Source organism: Loxodonta africana, chromosome 13, assembly GCF_030014295.1.
Source record: "Loxodonta africana isolate mLoxAfr1 chromosome 13, mLoxAfr1.hap2, whole genome shotgun sequence".
Taxonomy (NCBI): domain Eukaryota; kingdom Metazoa; phylum Chordata; class Mammalia; order Proboscidea; family Elephantidae; genus Loxodonta; species Loxodonta africana.
The window spans coordinates 33,387,087-33,407,420 of NC_087354.1; the positions used below are offsets into that span (position 1 = coordinate 33,387,087).

Consider the following 20,334-nt stretch of genomic DNA (forward strand, 5'->3'; position numbering starts at 1 on the left):
AGAAACTGGTTTTCCAGATATTACTGGGTGTGAAACAATAGAGTATTGTGATGGTATTGTTTCCTTGAACAAAGTCCACAGGCACATAATCTGTCTTAGTTTTTCTGATCTCTTAGGATCTAAAGAAACTGAAAATGCCAGAGTTTGTCTTCTTCTTTCCCAAGGTCTCCCTGTGGCCACGGGGCTGGCTTTCTTAGTCCTATTCAGAGGAAAATGGGTATCCACCTGTCTGGCCCGTCTGACCTTGAAGGAGCTTTCTTTTCCAATAAAAACTACAAAACTATTTGTAACTATTTTAAAACCACACAAATCCAGGTTTAGATCAGAGAGTTACATATTGTGTCAATTTGTTTCTGGGCCACCATCTGAAATTTTTAATTCGTAAGAGTTTCTCAGGGCCAGAAGCATCTCATTTTTGGTGATTTTAAGTGTGCATGTGCACATGTGTGTACATGCATGTGTATGTTTGCATGCACATGTATCTGTATGTGCGTGCCTGCATTGTATGTGTGTGCCTGCATCGTATGTGTGTGTGCGTGTGTGTGTAACAGAACCACTGTGCCACTGTGAGGCAGAATGTATTTTGTATATTTTGCATCCAGAATATTCCAACCAGAAATGTTCTTTGAGAAAAGTTTATATCAAAATATTATTGGTATGTTTCTTAAAAATGTTCATGGTCACCAATAGTACAGATTAAAATATTAAAAACAAAAAAAAATTCTATGGTATATTATGATCTAAATTAAAGAAGTAAGAGAACATCTTTGTAACAATGAGAGTAAACAATTCACTAGAAAGCCTTTTTTACTCTTAATTTTATTGTATAAATTATGACTAAAAGAGTGTGACTTTTTTTTTTTTTTTTTTACGGACATACTAAAATGTTTACAGGCCGTGATGGTTAAGGCTGTGTGTCAGTTTGGCTGGGCCATGATTCTCAGTGGTTTGGCAGTTATGTAATGATGTAGTCATCTTCCATGATGTGATCTGATGTGATCAGCCAATCATTTGTAAGGGGAGTTTCCTCAGGAGTGTGACCTGCATCCAATATATAGATGGCCATTCTGGCAAAACTCGCTTGCTTGCTTTGGATCCTGCATCTGGCTCGTCATCATCTGGCCTCTGGTTCTTGGGTCTTGAACCAGCAGGCTGTTGTATTGCCTGCCAATCTTGGGATTCATCGGCCTCTGCAGCCCATGAGTCAGCAGCCTGCTGTCTGACCTGCCTATCTTGGGTTCATCAGCCCCTATAGCTATATGAGTGAGGAGAAGTCTCCAGCCTGATGCCTGATCCACGGACTTGGGACTTGCCAGCCTCTACAACTGTATGAGCAATTTCCTTGAGATAAATCTGTGTGCGCACACACACACACACACATGCACACACACACATATATATATACACTTCATGGTTTTAATTCTCTAAAGAACCCATCCCAAAATACAGGTGTATAAAAATCATTTCATTCAAAGCTTTCTCTCTAGCGAAGCATGAAAACATTTTTCAAACTTCTTGTTTAAATGGCCCTTAAGGCCGTAGCCCCTTAATGACAGTAAATCTTTATCCTTTTAAATATGAGTTTTATTTTTGGAAACAAGGAGTAATCATTCAGATCCAAATTTGGTGAGTCATTTGAGTGATCACATCATAAAATACCATTTTGGATCCAAAATTATGAAGTGACAAATGTTCATAGCAGCATTATTCATAATAGCCAAAAAGAGGAAATAAAATGTGGCCTGTATATACAATGGGCTTGTATTCAGCAATAAAAAGAAAAGAAGTAGTGAAATGTACTACAACATGGATGAACCTTGAAAACATTATGTTAAGTGGAAGAAGTCACAAAAAGTCATATATTGTATGATTCCATTTGTGTGAAATCTCTACAACAGGCAAATCCTAAGAGACAGAAAGTAGATTAGTAGTTGCTAGGGGCAGTGGGGAGCAAGCAGTGGGAAATGAGGAGTGGCTGTTAAAAAGTACTGGGTTACTTTTTGGGGTTCTGACTTGGATCATGGTGATGGCTGCACAACCTTGTGAGTATACTAAAAACCATTAAATTGTACCCTTTAAATGAGTGAATTTTATGGTATGTAAAATATACCTCAATAAAGATGTTTTAAAAAACAAGCGAAAAATACGAAGTGCCTGGGCCTGATTTTCTCATGATACTAAATGTGATTGCCAAAGATTCAGCTCTAAAAGTGGTTTTATGAATTCTGAAAGGAGAATAAGTAAACAGCCTTTAGAAATGAGTAATTTGAAGCAAAACATTTGTTTACATGCATGTTAAGCATAACTCTATACTCAGGACTGGTACTGTCCCAGTTCTCTAAAAGTGACAGATCGGTTGCTTGGAAAATTTTCTCTTCTGACCAGTCTCACACTTGGCCCTGGAAATGTTTCTGAAAGTTAAATCCTCCTTGTTGATAAATGGAACTGGCTTCATTTACCAAGAATTTAGTTAATATTTCTGGACATCTAAATATAGAAAATTTTGTTTTCTTGATTTATACAGCTGTTTTTTAAATTCTCAACTGTAACAAAGATATGTATCTGCTAATAACAATCAATAAAGCTTACTTTGTAGTAATACATTATTCTTTTAAGATGTACATTAACTATAACCCTCCAAAAGGCCGTGTTATCAAGAACCAAGAACACCCAGGAACATCACCGTACCATTAGTCTTTTTGCTGTGGAGTGGAATGCAACTGTGGAGTCTTACATGTGACCTAAGGGTATTCAGATCCTAAATTGCCAGTCCCATCCCAAGCCTGGCCCTGGCATTATAGTGAACATATAGTCCCACATTCCCCTGCAGTGAATACAAGGCAGTAGGATCTTTGCAAAGGGATTGTACTGTAGCAGAATTTCAGCATTAAATGTTTGACTAGCAATAAACTCAAAAAGCCAAGATGCCATAAACTGAAAATCACCATTATTCGTAGGAAAAGTTGATTTTTTTTCTAAGTCCTGTCTGATGACCATATGTAAACATGGCTACTATACGTAATGACCAAAGGAAACTGATGGTGAATAAAGTAAAAAAAAAAAAAAATTACATACAATACAAAAATACAGCGCTTCTCTTAGTATAAGTTGGAGGTATTTATAACTAAGCTAGTTGTGCTAAATGTTAATTACATGTTTATCTAACAGAATGTTTATGGCCTTCTTAGAATTTAAGAAGGCCTCTTTGGGATGATTAGCGTGACCCTTTCCTCTTTTGACCATTAGCCATCTGCCTGTTTGTTGTCCCGTGGTTAATCATGTGTTGCTGTGATGCTGGAAATTATGCCACTGGTATTTCAAATACCAGCAGGGACATCCATGATGGACATGTTTCAGTGGAAATTCCAGACTAAGACAGACAAGAAAGGCCTAAAGACCTACTTCTAAAATTTAGCCAGTGAAAACCTTATGAATCTCAGCAGAACATTGTCGACTTGGCTTTCTTTGATCAGGAGGGATCAAACACTGGAAGAAGACATCATGCTTGGTGAGGCAGAGGGCCAGTGAGGGCAAGGGAGACCTTTGGTGAGATGGATTAGCACAACAGCTGCAATGATGGCCTCGAACATACTGGTGATCATGAGGATGAGGCAAGACCAGGCAACATTTTGTTCTGTTATATAAGCCAGAGTTGACTGAGTGGCAGCTATCTATCTTCTTCTTTTGAAAGAAGCTTGGACTGATACTTCTCAGTGATAGCCCTTCAATTAGAAGATTTCATCATCTTTTCATTCATCTGATAAAGGGTTAACCTAACCAGAGCAGGCGATAACCACAAAAGGCCAACTTGTTCGTCAGAATCTACAGGACTTCAAAGAATTAGTCAATGTTCAGCCATTTCAAGAGGTGGCATATGATCAGGAACTGATGGTACAGAAGGAAGAAGTCCAAGCTGCTCTGAAGGCACTGGCAAAAAACAAGATTCCAGGAATTGATGGAACATCAATTGAGAGGTTTCAACAAACAGATGCAGCACTGGAGGTACTCACTCATCTATGCTAAGAAATATGTAAGACAGCTTCCTGGCCAACTGACTGGAAGATATCCATATTTATGCCTATTCCCAAGAAAGGTGATCCAACCAAATGTGGAAATTATAGAACAATATTTTATCATTAATATCACACGCAAGCAAAATTTTGCTGAAGATCATTCAAAAATGGCTGCAGCAGTATATCGACAGGGAATTGCCAGAATTCAGGCCAGTTTCAGAAGAGGACGTGGAACCAGGGATATCATTGCTGATGTCAGATGGATCCTGGCTGAAAGCAGAGAATACCAGAAGGATGTTTATCTGTGTTTTACTGACTGTGCAAAGGCATTCGACTGTGTGGATCATAACAAACTATAGATAACATTGTGAAGCATGGGAATTCCAGAACACTTAATTGTGCTCATGAAGAACCTTTACATATATCAAGAGGCAGTTATTCGGACAGAACGAGGGGATACTGATTGGTTGAAAGTCAGGAAAGGTGTGTGTCAGGGTTGTATTATTTCACCATACCTATTCAATCTGTATGCTTAGCAAATAATCTGAGAAGCTGGACTATATGAAGAAGAACGGGGCATCAGGATTGGAGGAAGACTCATTAACAACCTGCGTTATACGGATGACACTACCTTGCTTGCTGGAAGTGAAGAGGACTTGAAGCACTTACTAATGAAGCTCAAAGATCACAGTCTTCAGTATGGATTGCATCTCAACATAAAGAAAACAAAAATCCTCACAACTGGACCAGTGAGCAACATCATGATAAACGGAGGAATGGTTGAAGTTGTCAAGGATTTCATTTTACTTGGATCCACAATCAACAGCCACGGAAGCAGCAGTCAAAAAATCAAAAGACGCATTGCATTGGGTAACTCTGCTGCAAAGGACGTCTTTAAAGTGTTGAAGAGCAAAGATGTCACCTTGAAGACTAAGGTGTACCTGACCCAAGCCAGGGTATTTTCAGTCGCATCATATGCACGTGAAAGCTGGACAATGAATAAGGAAGACCGAAGAAGAATTGACGCCTTTGAATTGTGGTGTTGGAGAAGAATATTGAATATACCATGGACTGCCAAAAGAACGAACAAATCTGCCTTGGAAGAAGTACAACCAGAATGCTCCTTAGAAGCAAGGATAGCGAGACTGTGTCTTACATACTTTGGACATGTTGTCAGGAGGGATTAGTCCCTGGAGAAGGACATCATGCTTGGCAGAGTACAGGGTCAGTGAAAAAGAGGAAGACCCTCAATGAGGTGGATTGACACAGTGGCTGCAACAATGAGCTCAAGCATAACAACGATTGTAAGGATGGCTCAGGACCGGGCAGTGTTTCGTTCTGTTGTGCGTGGGGTCGCTGTGATTCGGAACCGACTTGATGGCACCTAACAACAACCTAACAACACAGGACTTCAAATAATAAGAAACTACATCAAAGGGGTAGGACACAGTGCACTAACCAGTTCAACGGACTCTCAGGGTTGTGTACCAAAACTAAATAACAATTTACCCCAGGAAGCAAATTGAAGATCTACCCAATATCATACGTAGCCCACATAACAAAAACAACCATCATATGACAGACCCAGGACCCCTGAGCCCGGAGACCAAATTGTTAGAATAGAAAAAAAGAAAAGGTCACCCAGTCATGATCTTAGTTCTTTGTCTTTACTTTAACCAATCATAGTCTGTAAGCAATTTATTCATAGGTATGTATTCCAGTGATTTAAAGGATATGTTAAAAGCCTCTTACTCATAATGAATCAGCACTTGTGAAAACTGTATAAAAAGTACTTATAGATTGTACTTCATTGTATTTTGGTCTCTTTATAGCCTAAGTGCTTGCAGCCAATTTCCTGGTTTTGTTTTCTGATATGTTACAATAAAAATCTCTGTTGCAGGAGGCTTTGGTGAAAATCGTCACTCTACAACACATTTCTTTTAAAAATAATGAGTAGGCATCAAAATACTTGAAGGCATCACTGAAGACTTAAGTGGTGAAGATTCTGAGATTCTCATTGTCACCTTTTTGAGGTCATAGATCATCTCTTTGTCAACATCCCCTTCCTCCCCACTCTCAAGCCTAGAGAGGAGAAGGAAATTAGAGTAGACAGTGCCAGCAGGCAAGGAGGCTCATGCTGCTTCCCTTCGTTGTGCTTCCAGGGGTCTCCACCCAGCACCAGCCACCTTGCTGCAAAAACCAGGGGTCTCCACCCAGCAGCAGCCACCTTGCTGCAAAAACCAGGAGTCTCCACCCAGCACCAGCCACCGTGCTGCAAAAACTGAACAGGGGTCTCAAGAGCTCTTGTGAGCCCTGAATCACCCATTGTCACAACCTTGGGGCTGCCATAAATACATGGAAATGCTAGTAATGGATTTTTAAAAACTTAATTAAAGGTGATTCACAGGCTAACACATCATCTGAATTGTTGATTGGAAAAACCACCAACTCCTTTTCTGACATGTTGAGAGGCACAGGCACTAAGGAGCAGCGAGTCTTCTGAAGAACTCCATTGGCTTCCGCCTCACTGTAGCACAGTGGTTTTGTTAATACAGAGTATCAGAATTTTTTGCCTTCATAAACTCCAGTTTAATCAAATCACTTAACCTGTCTTTATTCACCCACTTTTGACTGCTTACTTATTTACATAATCAGGGCCAGAGTGCCTGTTTGCCACCTCCTCTCTATAGAACTTGTGCTTGTGACTTAGAGGACTGGAAACCTTTTGAAATAATTGGAGGAAAAAAAAAAAAAGATATTTTACAATAAGCGTATGCTTCCGAAAGCAGAAGGTCATTAAAAAGACAGGAAAGAAAAAAAAGACCAAAATGGACATCAGAAGAGACTCTGAAGCTTGTGTTTGAATTTAGGGTAGCTAAAAGGAAGAAACAAAAAAAAAAGGAAGAAAAGATCACGTAAAAAAGCCAAACAGAAGATTTCAAAGGGTGCCTCAGAAAGGCAAAGTAAAGTATTATAATGACACGTGCAAAGATGTGGAGTTAGAAAACTGAAAAGGAAAAACACACTTGGCATTTCTCAAGCTGCAAGAACTGAAAAAAATTCAAACCTTGAGTTGTGATATCGAAGGATTCTATGGGCAAAATATTGAATGACACAGGAAGCATGAAAAGAAGATGGACGGAATAGACAGAGTCACTATACCAAAAGAATTGGTTGACATTCAGCCATTTCAGGAGGTAGCATGTGATCAAGAACTGATGGTACTGAAGGAAGAAGTCCAAGCTGCTGTGAAGGCATTGGCAAAAAACAAGGCTCCAGGAATTGATGGAATACCAGTTGAGATGTTTCAACAAATGGATGTAGTGCTGGAAGTGCTTACTTGTCTATGCCAAGAAATTTGGAAGACAGCTACCTGGCCAACTGACTGGAAGAGATCCATATTTGTGCGCATTCCAAAGAAAGATGATCCACCAGAATGCAGAAATTATCGAACAATATCATTAATATCACATGCAAGTAAAATTTTGGTGAAGAAAATTCAAAAATAGTTGTAGCAGTACATCAAGGAACTGCCAGAAATTTAAGCCAAATTCAGAAGAAGATGTGGAATGAGGGATATCATTGCTGATGGCAGATGGATCTTGGCTAAAAGCAGAGAATAGCAGAAAGATGTTTACCTGTGTTTTATTGACTGTACAAAGGCATTCGACTCTGTGGATCATAACAAATTATGGATAACATTGGGGAGAATGGGAATTCCAGAATGCTTAATTGTGTTCATAGGGAACCTGTACATAAACCAAGAGGTAGTCTTCAAACAGAGCAAGGGAATACTGAGTGATTTAAAATCAGAAAAGGTGTGTGTCAATGTTGTATCTTTTTCACCATACTTATTCAATCTGTATGCTGAGCAAATAATCCGAGAACCTGGACTATATGAAGAAGAATGCAACATCAGGATTGGAGGAGGACTTATTAACAACCTTCAGTATACAGATGACACAACATTGCTTGCTGAAAGCAAAGAGGACTTGAAGCACTTAATGATGATTACACTTCAACATAAAGAAAACAAAAATCCAGGCAGTGGTTTGTTCTGTTGTACATAGACTCACTATGAGTCAGAACCAACTTGAAGGCACCTAACGACAACAACAACATATAGTTTAGTGGAGGAGAATAGTGATTTGGGTAATTTATGCACACTTGAAAACTGATTTCACTACTTGTATTTTAGCATCCTTGTCACTGAAGATCTTGGACACTGTTGAAATAATAGAGTAGACCTGACATTTGAAATAAACACCAAAACCAAACAAACAGAAAATTTGGCCTATGATTTAGGGGATGAATTTCATCCCAGCTTGGTCTTCCCTTCCTCCCAGATCATCTTTTCAGATTTTTACATCTGCTGCCCCAACTCTGCATCCCCATGAAACTTGGAAGACAGTGATCCAAAAGGTTTGCACAGTGGTAAAGCAATTACACTCCAACACAGCAATGGAATTTATTGCATATTATTTGCATTTAATCAAGTCATTGTAGGCTAAACCTCAATCTAGAAACTGGACGTTTTGCATGCCTCGTATGCAGATGGATTTTGTCCAACTTCATTTTGCATTTTGATATTGCCTTCATGCTCATTGTTTTTCCTGCTTCACTTTGGATGCTTAATGCATCCAGTTTAGGGCCATCTTCCTATCTCCAGTTTCCCATCTCATTTTTACTGACAGCTCACTTTATAACACTCAGTTTTATATCTTCATTGGAACTAGGAAATGAACTTAATCTCACACTTTCCAAAAATCTACTGCGGTCATGCAGACCAGGGCCAAAGTGGTTGGGGTTTTGTGTGCCTGAAAGTAGCCAGCCGTATTCTTCAACCACTAATGACTCCTGCAGATCAAGTAGCTCATGTCCAGCCTTTGAATTTTCCCAGAAAGGTTCCCAGCCTGCCTGTCAGGGGTAATCAGGGATGTCTCCTAATGCCTGTTATACAGTCTGTCCAGCATGCTTGAATTCCTGCAGCTGCTCCAGGGGAAGGGAAAAAAATTCAGCAAATGAAAGCAACCAAGCCCAGCAGCACGAGATCGCAGCCCTTGATGCCAGACCATCTCGTTGGGTTCTATAGGTTTTCCATGTTTTAAGTTTTAATCTGAATAGGGTTTTGGTGCTGTTGTGTTCTTTGCTGGAGATCATTAAAGTGTGATACAATACCATTAACTCAAGTGGGAGTTTCAGAGTAGAGAGGACATGGGAGATTGTCTGCTCCGACTCCTTATTTTAGAAATGAGGCAATGAAAACCCGCAGCAACAAGGTAGGGATAGAGCTGGGGCCAGAAATGCAGATGCCCCAACTCGCAGCCCTGTATTCTTTTTGCTGCTCTCTCGGCATCATACCAGGTCTTCTAAATATGGTGACGTTTACCAAAGAAAAGAAAGGAGAAAAAAAGAAACCATTCAAATAATACAGAAATGCTATTGTGCTTAAACTGTGTTGTTAGCTGCTGTCGAATCGAATCCACTCATGGTGACCAGGTCCAATACACCACAGAATGCAGTGCTGCCTGGTCCTGCACTATCCCCTTGACTGTTGTGGTTTGGACCACTGTTATCCATAGGGTTTTCATTGGCTGAATTTTGGGAAGTAAACCTCCAATCCTTTCTTCCTACTCTAGCTTAGTCTAGAAGCTCAGCTGAAACCTGTTAGCATCATAGCAACACACAAGCCTCTACTGACAGAAGGGCGGTGGCTGCACATGAGGTGTGTTGGCTGGGAATTGAACCCGGGTGTCCCGTATGGAAGGCAATTGTAGGTAAACATTTTTCGGTAGCAGATATAAAAGAACTTACGTTCATATAAACACAATTCTGAATAAAGGGGAAGCATGAGGGAGATCTTTGTGATGAGCGTATCTTGATCGTAATAGTGTGTGATAAAATGGCACAGAGCTATACACGTGTATTGTACCAATGTCAATTTCCTAGCTTAGATACTGTACTATAGTTACTCAAGATGTAACCATTGCAGAAAACCAGATGAAGGGACCTCTCTGTACTGTTTTTGCAACTTCTGGTGAATCTAGAATTATTTCAAATAAAATGACAAAAAACAAACTAGAGATTCATTCTCGTTTTGTCTAAAAATTAGGCTTAAAAATCTTCTGAACAGGTAGTTAATGAGTAATATAATTTTACTCTCAGTAATAGCTACATCATGAAAAACATGCAAAGAAACAAAAATTTAGGCCTTTCTCTAATGGTAGAAATGGCACCAAAGAGTTGTGTGGACCAGAGCTCCAAGAAGCCAGAGTGCTCCTTAGAAGCGAGGATGGCGAGACTTCGTCTCATGTACATTGGACATGTTATCAGGAGAGACCAATTCCTGGAGAAGAACATCATACTTGGTAGAGCAGAGCGTCAGTGAAAAAGACGAGATGGATTGACACAGTGGCTGCAGCAGTGGGCTTAAACATAGCGATCATCGTGAGGATGGTGCAGGAATGGGCAGTGTTTGGTCCTGTTGTACGTAAGGTCACTGTGAGTCAGAACCAACTGGATAGCACCTAACAACATAACAACAACTGATCCTAGCGCTCTTGTTAGCTCTTTTTTCTGGGCAATTAAAAATCTTACATTTCTATTCCATCAATATGAATCGATGTTTACTAAACAGAGTAGGTATTTTGATATCATATGCTGACATTGTATTTGTAAAATGTCTTTTGAAATAAAATGCTTTTAGATATGTACTTATTTGAATTGTATTTTTTTATTTTAGTTATTGAATCAAAAACACTTCAAGGAAGCAAAGGAGAGCACAGCTTTAACAGCCCTGGAGTTTTTGTTGTAGAAAACACAACAGTTGAATTTCAGAGGGGGTCAGAAAGGCAAACCTTTAAGATTGCAGGACCTCTGATGGCGGATTTCATTTTCAAGGTAGGATGATTCTCTTCATAAACTTCTCCATGCGTCTGAAGCGTAGCACATCTTGAATCTGAAAAATAATAAGTTTGTTCAATGGAAACTCATCCATGATGATTTTTATATAAAGCATGTACCATTAATTATCAGCATCTTGGCAATCCATTCCTAAAAATTGCTAATCTCTCCTAAACCCCTATAGGTAGGAAACAAACTTCGCTTTTACAGAGAAAAGACGGTTTTTGTATTCACGGCCTCTGTGTTTAGCTTTAAACATCTAGATGGGGTTTGGTGAAAATGGTTGGTGGTTAAGTACAGCATGTTTTAAACAAGTATTGTGCTATTTGGAAACCCTGGTGGCATAGCGGTTAAGTGCTACGGCTGCTAACCAAAAGGTCAGCAGTTCGAATCCACCAGGTGCTCCTTGGAAACTCTACGGGGCAGCTCTACTCTGCCCTATAGGGTCGCCATGAGTTGGAATCGACTTGACGGCAGTAGGTTTGGTTTTTGTGGTTTATTGTGCTATTACATGTCTTCTCTTTGCAAAGGAGAGCAGAGAGGACAGAGGATGATCTTTTCCTTCTTTGAGCAAAGATCCTCACTTCCACCTTGGGACCTTAGAACTATCTGGTCTTACAGCGGGCAGATACAAGGTCAGCGTTTTCTCTCCCAGATAATGTCTCATAACAGGCCTCTGTCTGCCATTTGTCACAAGGTGTTCTCAGAAGGACTCTTTCTCTGTAACCATGAGCCTGTGTCCTCTCTGAGTAAATCTGGGCCATCTTCCCTCCCTTAGAACACATGAAGTATAGGGGCCAATAAGTTTTCAAGATGAGGCACTTTGACACTCTTCTGATACAGTTGAAAATGCCTAGGAAATGAGAAGAAAGAGGTAGTTTAATGGGTAGTTTTGTCCTATCCCTTTTCGAAAATTTATTTCAAAATGGAAATGGAAGAAAGAAAATAGCTCAAATTGACTGAGATAGCTTTACATATAAAAAGAACCAATACCTTCAAAAGAACTGTCTGTCTTGCACATATTAATTTCTCATAGAATGTCTTATTGATACATAAATTGTGCCAGCAGAAATACGTATGGATTCAGACCAGAGATGCAAACTGTGTGGTCCAAATTCAGCTCTCAGTGTGACCAGTCAAGTGTCAGTCTGCACAGGAGTATGTATATTTTTTATCTCTGAATTTTAAATGGCCAGCACTTAAAAATCAAGTGCTTTTTACATTAAAGTATCAGGTTTTTATTTATTTATTTATTTTCTGTAACAATAGGAATATTGGGACAACAAAGATGCAGTTTGCTATAACAATAATTGGCTGGAACTAGGTAGCAGCTACTCTCCTCAAGGTCGGGACACATTCTCTCTAGTTTGCCATGGTTCACACCACTCCCTATTGTATCCCTAATATTGAAGGCATAAGTATCAGTTGCATTTCATCCTGATTCAGGCATTTATGTTATCTGCCTAGCCTCTGTAAACTTTTAAGGTTGTGACTTCTGGGTCAAACCTTTCAACCATCTACCCATTATCTTTCTTTGACAGTAGCATTGTGGAAGGTTTTGGGTAAGCTGTAATTGCCACCTGTCTATTTCAGAATATTATTTGGCTATAGTATCAGCATGGATAAAAAAACATATATATGGTTTATTGATACCATATATAAAAACACACAATAAACTATATATTTTTATGAGCATGTGTGTTCGTGTGATTTTTTTTTTTTTTTAAGATTTGTAAGGATACACTGCACGTTGAAGACATAGTGGTTGTTTCAGAAGGGAGAAGTCTTAGGTTTACTTATAATATTCTAATTCTTAAAAAGAATTTTTGAAAAGAAGAAAGCACTCATACTTTACATACATAATTAAATAATTTTTAAAAAGGAAGAATGCGGTCATATATTACTTGTGTAATTAAAGCTATTTTAAACCTTCTTGCCCAAATTAGGTATTAACCTCTTGATAGAGTACCTTTTAGCAGCATGCTGCCCACTGAATTAATACTGAGTCCTCTTCTTCTGTCTCTGAGTTCTGGCTTTCTCCAATTTAATAAGCAATTCTGGGCTTCAGCTTCACCTTCTGGAAAGCTTTGGATCTCTCTAGACTGAAAAGGTTTAAAAATATATATGTTTATCAAAGCGGGCATTACAGACAACTGCCTGAGTCATGTATGAATAAAGCCTCATTTTCATGCCTACTGCATCTTCTTCTGGGGATGTGGTGTGCTTGGTGGGAGAGTACTTGGCAATATCAGAGACACTTGTGAAGAGGCAAGAATGACTCTGATATTGTTTTTTCCTAACTTGTGAGCTTGTCCAAATAACTTGGGTTTCTAGGAAATATCCTTTGGGTGTCCCTTACAGATTTATTTTGCTCACAACATTGTAGTACTGTCCAGCCTGTGTTGTTGCTAAGAGAAGGAATTCTTTGCTTCCATTCATCTCTTCCTGGCCTGTCACACAATCAAGTAATGGCTATACTTTGAGTGGGAGGTTAAAAGTGCAAGTGAGGTCACTGAGGATTGCCAGCCTTGTGTTTCATAGTGTCTCTTTCCATTCTAATCAACCAAGAGCAGCTGGTCTAAAAATGGAAGACCTGGCTTCTGCCTGAGAAATGAGAGGGAGGTGAAGACCAGTTCTGTCCACTTAATGCTAGTTTACCACAATGGTGGGCGTGCTAAGATATGTTCATTCACTCTCCCCAGCCAAAGTCATATAATAGACCTTATTTCATGGACTGTTGAAAACTACTGTATTCTTACATAGAGAGTAAAATATGTAGACATCAGTGGGATGCTAATTTGTCTTTAGATTTTATTGTCTCTCAGATTCTGAAGTTTAGCAATCCACTCTACTGGTGAGCCAGAGATTTCTTTTTTTCTCCTTTTTAAGAAAAGAAGCTATATGTTCATGATTGGACCCTTCTTGAAAATTGCACTTTTTCTTTTTCCCAATGGATTTCTCACCATATTCTTGATTTCCGGAATGACCTGTGTCTTTCATATGACCCTGGTCACAGGCCACTGTGTCTCTGGTATTTTGCATGAGAGCCCCTGAAGTATTACTGCTTCTTCAATATGTGCATTTTGCCACCAGGTAGCAGTAGAGAGTCTTGACAAAGTAATTGATGCTACATGCTTCCTTGGCTGGGTGGGGAGATAGGCACTATTCTTCAGTGAGAATTTACTGAACATTTGCATCTGTGGGTAGATATTTGTGAATGTCAACTTTAAGTGTATGCCCATGAGAATGATCTAATAAAATAAAGTTAAAAGCCTTTGATAAAGACATCTTTTTTTATGTTTAATTTTTAACTACTGCTGGTAGCTTTCCTCCTCTTCTTCATTGAAAAAAAAAAAGGTTTTCTTCTTCATGGCCTGAAATCTACCTTTTTCTGGCAGTTGTCTTGTCTAGTTGTCTTCTTCTTAAGGGGTCATTTTTCTCCCATTCAGGTATTTTGTGTGTCTGTAGGAAGATGTTCTTTTAATGCTTCTTCCACTGGTTTTAGCCATGAAAGCCTATGTCTTCCGTTTCGTCTGCTATCAGCTCTAGGTATTTTTCATACTCTCCACCCACCGAGTCTCTCTTTTCCTTCTGGGGAGTTACGGTAGCACATCTAACTTCTCCAGGACAGAATTTGAAGCTCTCTGTTTACCTTTCTCCCAAAGAACAGGCCACAGGTCTGCAATGTGGTACAGCCACTGGCTAACTATATATTCACAGGTGTTTCAAAACACAAGATACATTTATAGAGTTACTACCCCACAGAAAAAGAAATTTACTCATTTTATCATGGACCCCAATTAGGATTCCATCTCATGTTAAGCCTTTGCCCCTAATCACATAAATTTTGAAATATCTCATGATATATTACTGTAAATTTGAGAAAATTTCTTGTATAAGCAGTTCAGATACTTCTCTAGAGGTTGCCAGAATCCACAGCTAAATTAGATGTGTGAATGTCTACACTCTAAAAGTAGTTTTATATAAACATCTATTCCATACATTTTAGAAACGATTCTGAAATGTTGAATTTTGAGGTTGTTGAGTTTGCGTACATTTTCTTACTATTGTTATAAATATCATTTTCCTGATCAAAAGGGGTAATATAATTTCATAAATGTAAATATGCTTTTCTCTTTTGCCATTCTGTGTACATTGACCATCCCCCTTGCCAGCTGAGCTGTTTGCCTTGGGGACCTAAAAGTGGTGGTATGGCAGATGGGTGATTGGGTTGTGGTTAGCAGGATTATTAAAGTACAGTTTTTTGTTTTTTTTTGAAAGACAATCTTAATAGAGTAGGATTTTCTAATTTGATTTAATTCTCAGTAACACTTAGGGGTTGAGTTTAGGGAACTCAATCATAGCATTTCTTCTGTAATATAGAGAGGAGGTTGAGGATGTCCCTTCCCCAGTAAGGCCAGACCATAGACTTTGTGTCCCTAGGGAGGGCATACACCACAGGGCATGTCCAGAGAGGATGTGGAAAACCTGTTCCTCTGTCTCAGTGGGTTGTGGGTAAAAGAAGAAAAGAGGGGAGAGGATGGAGGAAGCGAGTAGTGAGGCATGTATCATGATGACAGTCACTCTCCAGAGCAAGGGAGCATATTAAGTAGGTTTCAAGGAAAGCAAAAGGCAGAGGATGAGCTTTTGCTCCACGATGTATTTAGGACTCCAAGAGGAAAAGGCCTCATGGGGTACTCACTTCCTTCAGCAACAACCTGGAGAAGCCACATGTTATGGATTGAATTCTGTACCCTGCCCCCTCCCCAAAGTGTGTATAAACTTGGCTAGGCCATGATTCCTAGTATTGTGTGGTTGTCCACTATTTTGTGAACTGATGTGATTGTCCTGTGTGTTTTAAATCCTAACCTCTATGATGTTAACGAGGCAGGATTAGAGGCAGTTATGTTAATGAGGTAGGACTCAATCTACAGGATTAGATTGTATTATGAGTCAAGCTCTTTCTTTGGAGATATAAAAGAGAGAATCGAACAGAGAGGAGAGGGACTTCATACCACTACGAAAGTAGTGCCAGGAGCAGAGCATGTCCTTTGGACCCGTGATCCCTGTGCCTGAGAAGCTCCTAGACCAGGGGAAGATTGATGACAAGGACCTTCCTCCAGAGCTATCAGAGAGAGAAAGTCTTCCCCCGGAGCTGGCACATTGAATTCAGCCTACTAGACTGTGAGAGAATAAACTTGTTAAAACTATCTACTTGTGGTATTTCTGTTATAGCAGCACTAGATAACTTAGGTGGCACATCAGAATAAAATTAGGTGTCATGGAATGTCGTAGGTTGAGTCTGAGTTTAGCTCCCTAGAGTCTTCCTCAGCTCCCATGTGGCAGAGAAGATATCTAGAAGATTCCATGTACTCTGTAGCAAGGACATGATGGTCTGGCTGGCCAGCCAGCCTCTGAGGGCTTGACATGGTGGGGTCAGAATGACCCTGTAGTGTAAGTTCTTCAGCTTAGTTCTTGGAGACTGTCTTTGTCATTCTTGATTCTTTGCACTTGCTTATCAATTTTGAAATCAACTTGTCAATTTTGATAAAATTTAGCTGGATTTTTATTAGAATTGCCTTGACTCTATAGGTCAGTTTGGGGGAAGATTGACACCTTTCAAATACCAAGTGTCCCAATACACATGTACGGTATACCAATCCATTTGTTTAGTTCTTTTTAAATTTCTCTCAGTAATATTTGTAATTTTCAATGTGAATGTTTTGCATACCTTTTATTAAATTTTTTCCCCACTATTAGCTATTTTCTATTGTAAATGGTTTGGGTTTTTTTAATTTTCCATTTTATATTTGTTCATTGCTGGTATATGAAATGAATTGATTTTTGTATATTAATATTGTATCCTTACTATTAAAAAAAAATTGCCATTGAGTCGGTTCTGACTCATAGCGACCCTATAGGACAGAGTAGAACTGCCCCATAGGGTTTCCAAGGAGTGCCTGGTGAATTCGAACTGCTGACCTTTTGGTTAGCAGCCAAACTCTTAACCACTGCACCACCGTGGCTCCATCCTTACTATATTCACATACTAATACTAATAGTTTGTAGATTCTTTTGGATTGTGTACGTACAAAATTATGACATCTGGAAATTAGGTCCGTTTTATTTCTTCCTTCCCAATCACTACATGTTTTATTGTTTTTCTTGTTATGTGGCACTGTTCAGGACATCTGGTACAATGTTGACAAGATGTGGTGACAGCAGTTATGCTTGTCATGCTTCGCATTTCAGGGAAAAAGCTCCCTATAATTCTCTATTAGATACAATGCTTACTAGAGAATTTTTATAGATAACTTTTATCTGATGAAGGAAATTTTCTTTTTTTTCTAGTTTGCGTCATTATCGTGTATAAGTGTGGAATTTTACTGAATGCTTTTACTGCACCTCTTGAGGTGATCATATGGTTTTTATTTTTCCCTTTTAATGTGGTGAATCGTATTGATTTTCAAATGTTAAACCAATCTTACCTTCCTGGAATAAGCCCTACTTGGTCATGATGTGTATCCTTTTTACATATTTGTTTGATTTGAAATTATTTGTTTTTTTAATGTATTTATGTTTTCTTCTATCTGTGCTTCTGTTCTGCTTTTTTCTTGGAACGTCTTTGCCACTTTTTGGTATTTTATACTGGACTTATAAAACAAACTGGGAAGTGTGCCCTCTTTTCCTGTTCTCTGCTACAAAAGTTTGTGTACCACTGGCATTACTTCTTAAAATGTTTGGAAAAATTCACCAGGAAATTTTTCTAATTATTCATTCAATGTCTTCAAAAGATACAGGACTATACAGATTTTCTCTTGTGTTGGTTTTAATAAATTATAGTTTCACAGAATTTGTCTATTTCAACTAACTTTTAAAAAGCTATTGGCATAGGTTATTTAATATCCGCTTATTTTCTCTTTTTCATTCTTCATATTAATTAGTTGTGCCTTCTCTGTTTTTTCCTTGATCAAGCTTTTTTGAGAATTATCTATCTTACTAGACTTTCCCAGAAATAATTTTTAGTTTTGTAACCTTATCTGTCATTTTAATGATTCCTCCCTTCAGGTGTGTCTAACCTAAGAGTCAGCAGACTATGGCCAGCAAGGCAACTCCTGTTCTTGTTAATAAAGTTTTAATAGAACACAGCCACACCCATTTACTTCTATATTGTCTATAGCTGCTTTTGCAATGTACCAGCAGAGTTGAGTGATTACGATGAGGACTCTGTGGCCTGCAAACCTGTTTACTATTTGGCTTTTAAAGAAAGTGTTCATCCATTGAGATATTGACTTCAATTATTGGTTTTTTTTTTTTTTATTTATAGAATTTCCAGTTTGTTTTTCTTATAGTTTCTTGGTTTCTAGTATAAATCTCTATCTTGTCACTTAATTTCTTGAAACATTTTAATTATAATTTCTTAGTCCAGATTCCCTGAAAAACAGAGCCCAAGGCGAAAGCTGGTGTTTTATGACAATGAGAATGGCCGGAGATGCTTATAGGCCCCTCAGTCATGGAAACAAGACATGGATCAAGGCCAGGGTTATAGGATGTGGTAGTGGCATAATTTGTTTTTATCGGTTGATGCTACTATCTAGATTTCCTACAATTTTGCTTATAATGTCCTTTTTTTTTACTTTTTTGTTGTTAAATTTTATCTTTTTTGGTATGCCTTGTTATTTTCAAAATTTGTGCTGGATATTGTAGATATAATTTGAAGCTTTGGATTAGTTCTGCTTTGGAGGCAGCTGGGTTAGGATCTGATCACCTTCGTCCATCCAGGGATTTAAATCATTCGAACCTGTGCTTCATTACCTTTGAAAGCTGGTCTATTTCCAGTTCACTGTTAATTGCTAGCATAGATCCTTCTGGGGCCCCAGCTGAGGGCCTGGGGTGTTTATCTATGACTCTTACTTTGAGAGACCTTGAACTCATTTTTGTCCCCCCAACCTCATGAGTCAGATGACAGGTCTGCTTAGCTTCTCAGCCTCTCAGTCACCACTTGCAAATTGGAAAGTGCCTTGAGCAGAAAGTTGGTGCCAAAGGTAGTACGGTATGTTGTGCTCACCTTTTGGGATTTCTTTTGTGTCTGGGATCTTAGCCTTACAAGTCTTCACTAGCATTGTACTTCTCTGATGCCTTCAAATAAACTTTAAAAATCTATTTTATGCAGTATTTTTAGTTATTCTCACTGGTAGGATTCATCAGAAATAAGATATTCTGCAACGTCCAGACCCAAAACTTTTCGTCAGGCTTTCCTACCTTTGTAATCTGTGTGCTATACCTACTCCATCACTTCTCCCCTCCACTGTAACCCTTGCCTCTTCCTCTCTCTATTTTCCCATGTTTATGCTGTCTGGAATTTTTATACCACTTTTATGATTAACTGCATCAATATATTATTTTCCAATCAACATCTATTTAGATTTACTAATAAGCTTCACTGACTTTTTCAATTTTACTACTTTGCATTCACATTAGTTCATGTTCAGTAGATTCTTTAGTAGTTATTTTCTGTTTCTTTTTTTTCAGTGAGGGCCTTTGAGTAGTAAAGTTTCAGAGTCATTTTGTGTTTGAAAATATCCTTATTTCACCCTCATTGCTGGTTGATAAGTTGGTTATAGAATTTTAGATGCAAAATGTATTGCCTCTCATCACTTTGAAGATATGATTTTTATTTTCTTGCATCCAATATTCCTTATAGAAATCTGATGCATGAATCTTATTCTCATTCCTTTACAGGTATTTGTTTTTTCTTTCTGATAATGTTTAGGAATTTTTCCTTATCCTTGTCATATTTAAAAATTTTTCTGCTCAGAACTCATGAGCATTTTTAAACTGAGTACTCCTGTATTTCTTAAGGTCTAGGAATTTCTTGGAGCCCTGGTGATGCAGTGTTTAAGAACTTGGCTGCTAACCAAAAGATCAGCAGTTTGAGTCTACCAGCCATTCCTTGGAAACCCTATGGGACAGCACTACTCTGACCCATATGGTCACTATGAGTTGGAATCCATTCAAATACAATTTATTATTTTTTTTTTATGGGAAGTTTGCAGCAGTTAAATAATCAAATACTACTTCTTCATTACTGTCTGTTTTCGTCTTCTTGAACTCTATATGTATGTTGGTACTCCTGGGCCTATCTTCCATGAGCTTAAGTTTTGTTTCTGATCCCTTTTACTCTTTGTAATACAGTTTGGGAGATTTCTTCAGTTCAATCCTTTGTTAAATCAGTAGGGAAGGAAAAAAGTAGGGTGGGAACTTGCTGCTTGAGTAATATCCACTAGAAGTAAAATTTACCTGTCTATAATTGCTTGCTCACCCTCAGCAGTGTCCCTTTCTCTTTTAATTAGGTATCAGAATGCTCATATGCAAATACCGTGTGTTTTGTATACATTTGAGTTTTTGCAGTTTTGCT

At 38.6% G+C, this 20,334-nt stretch overlaps 1 protein-coding gene across 4 annotated transcripts in view; it reads left to right on the top strand.

Moving 5' to 3' along the window:
- Nucleotides 1-20,334, top strand: part of ADAMTSL3 (ADAMTS like 3) — a 416,580-nt gene that overhangs the window by 220,650 nt on the left and 175,596 nt on the right. For all 4 annotated transcript variants that reach the window (XM_064267196.1, XM_010593790.3, XM_064267194.1 and 1 more), the window contains exon 9: nt 10,756-10,913. In XM_064267196.1, the coding sequence (XP_064123266.1) occupies nt 10,756-10,913 (158 nt within the window). The remainder of the gene's footprint in view (nt 1-10,755; nt 10,914-20,334) is intronic.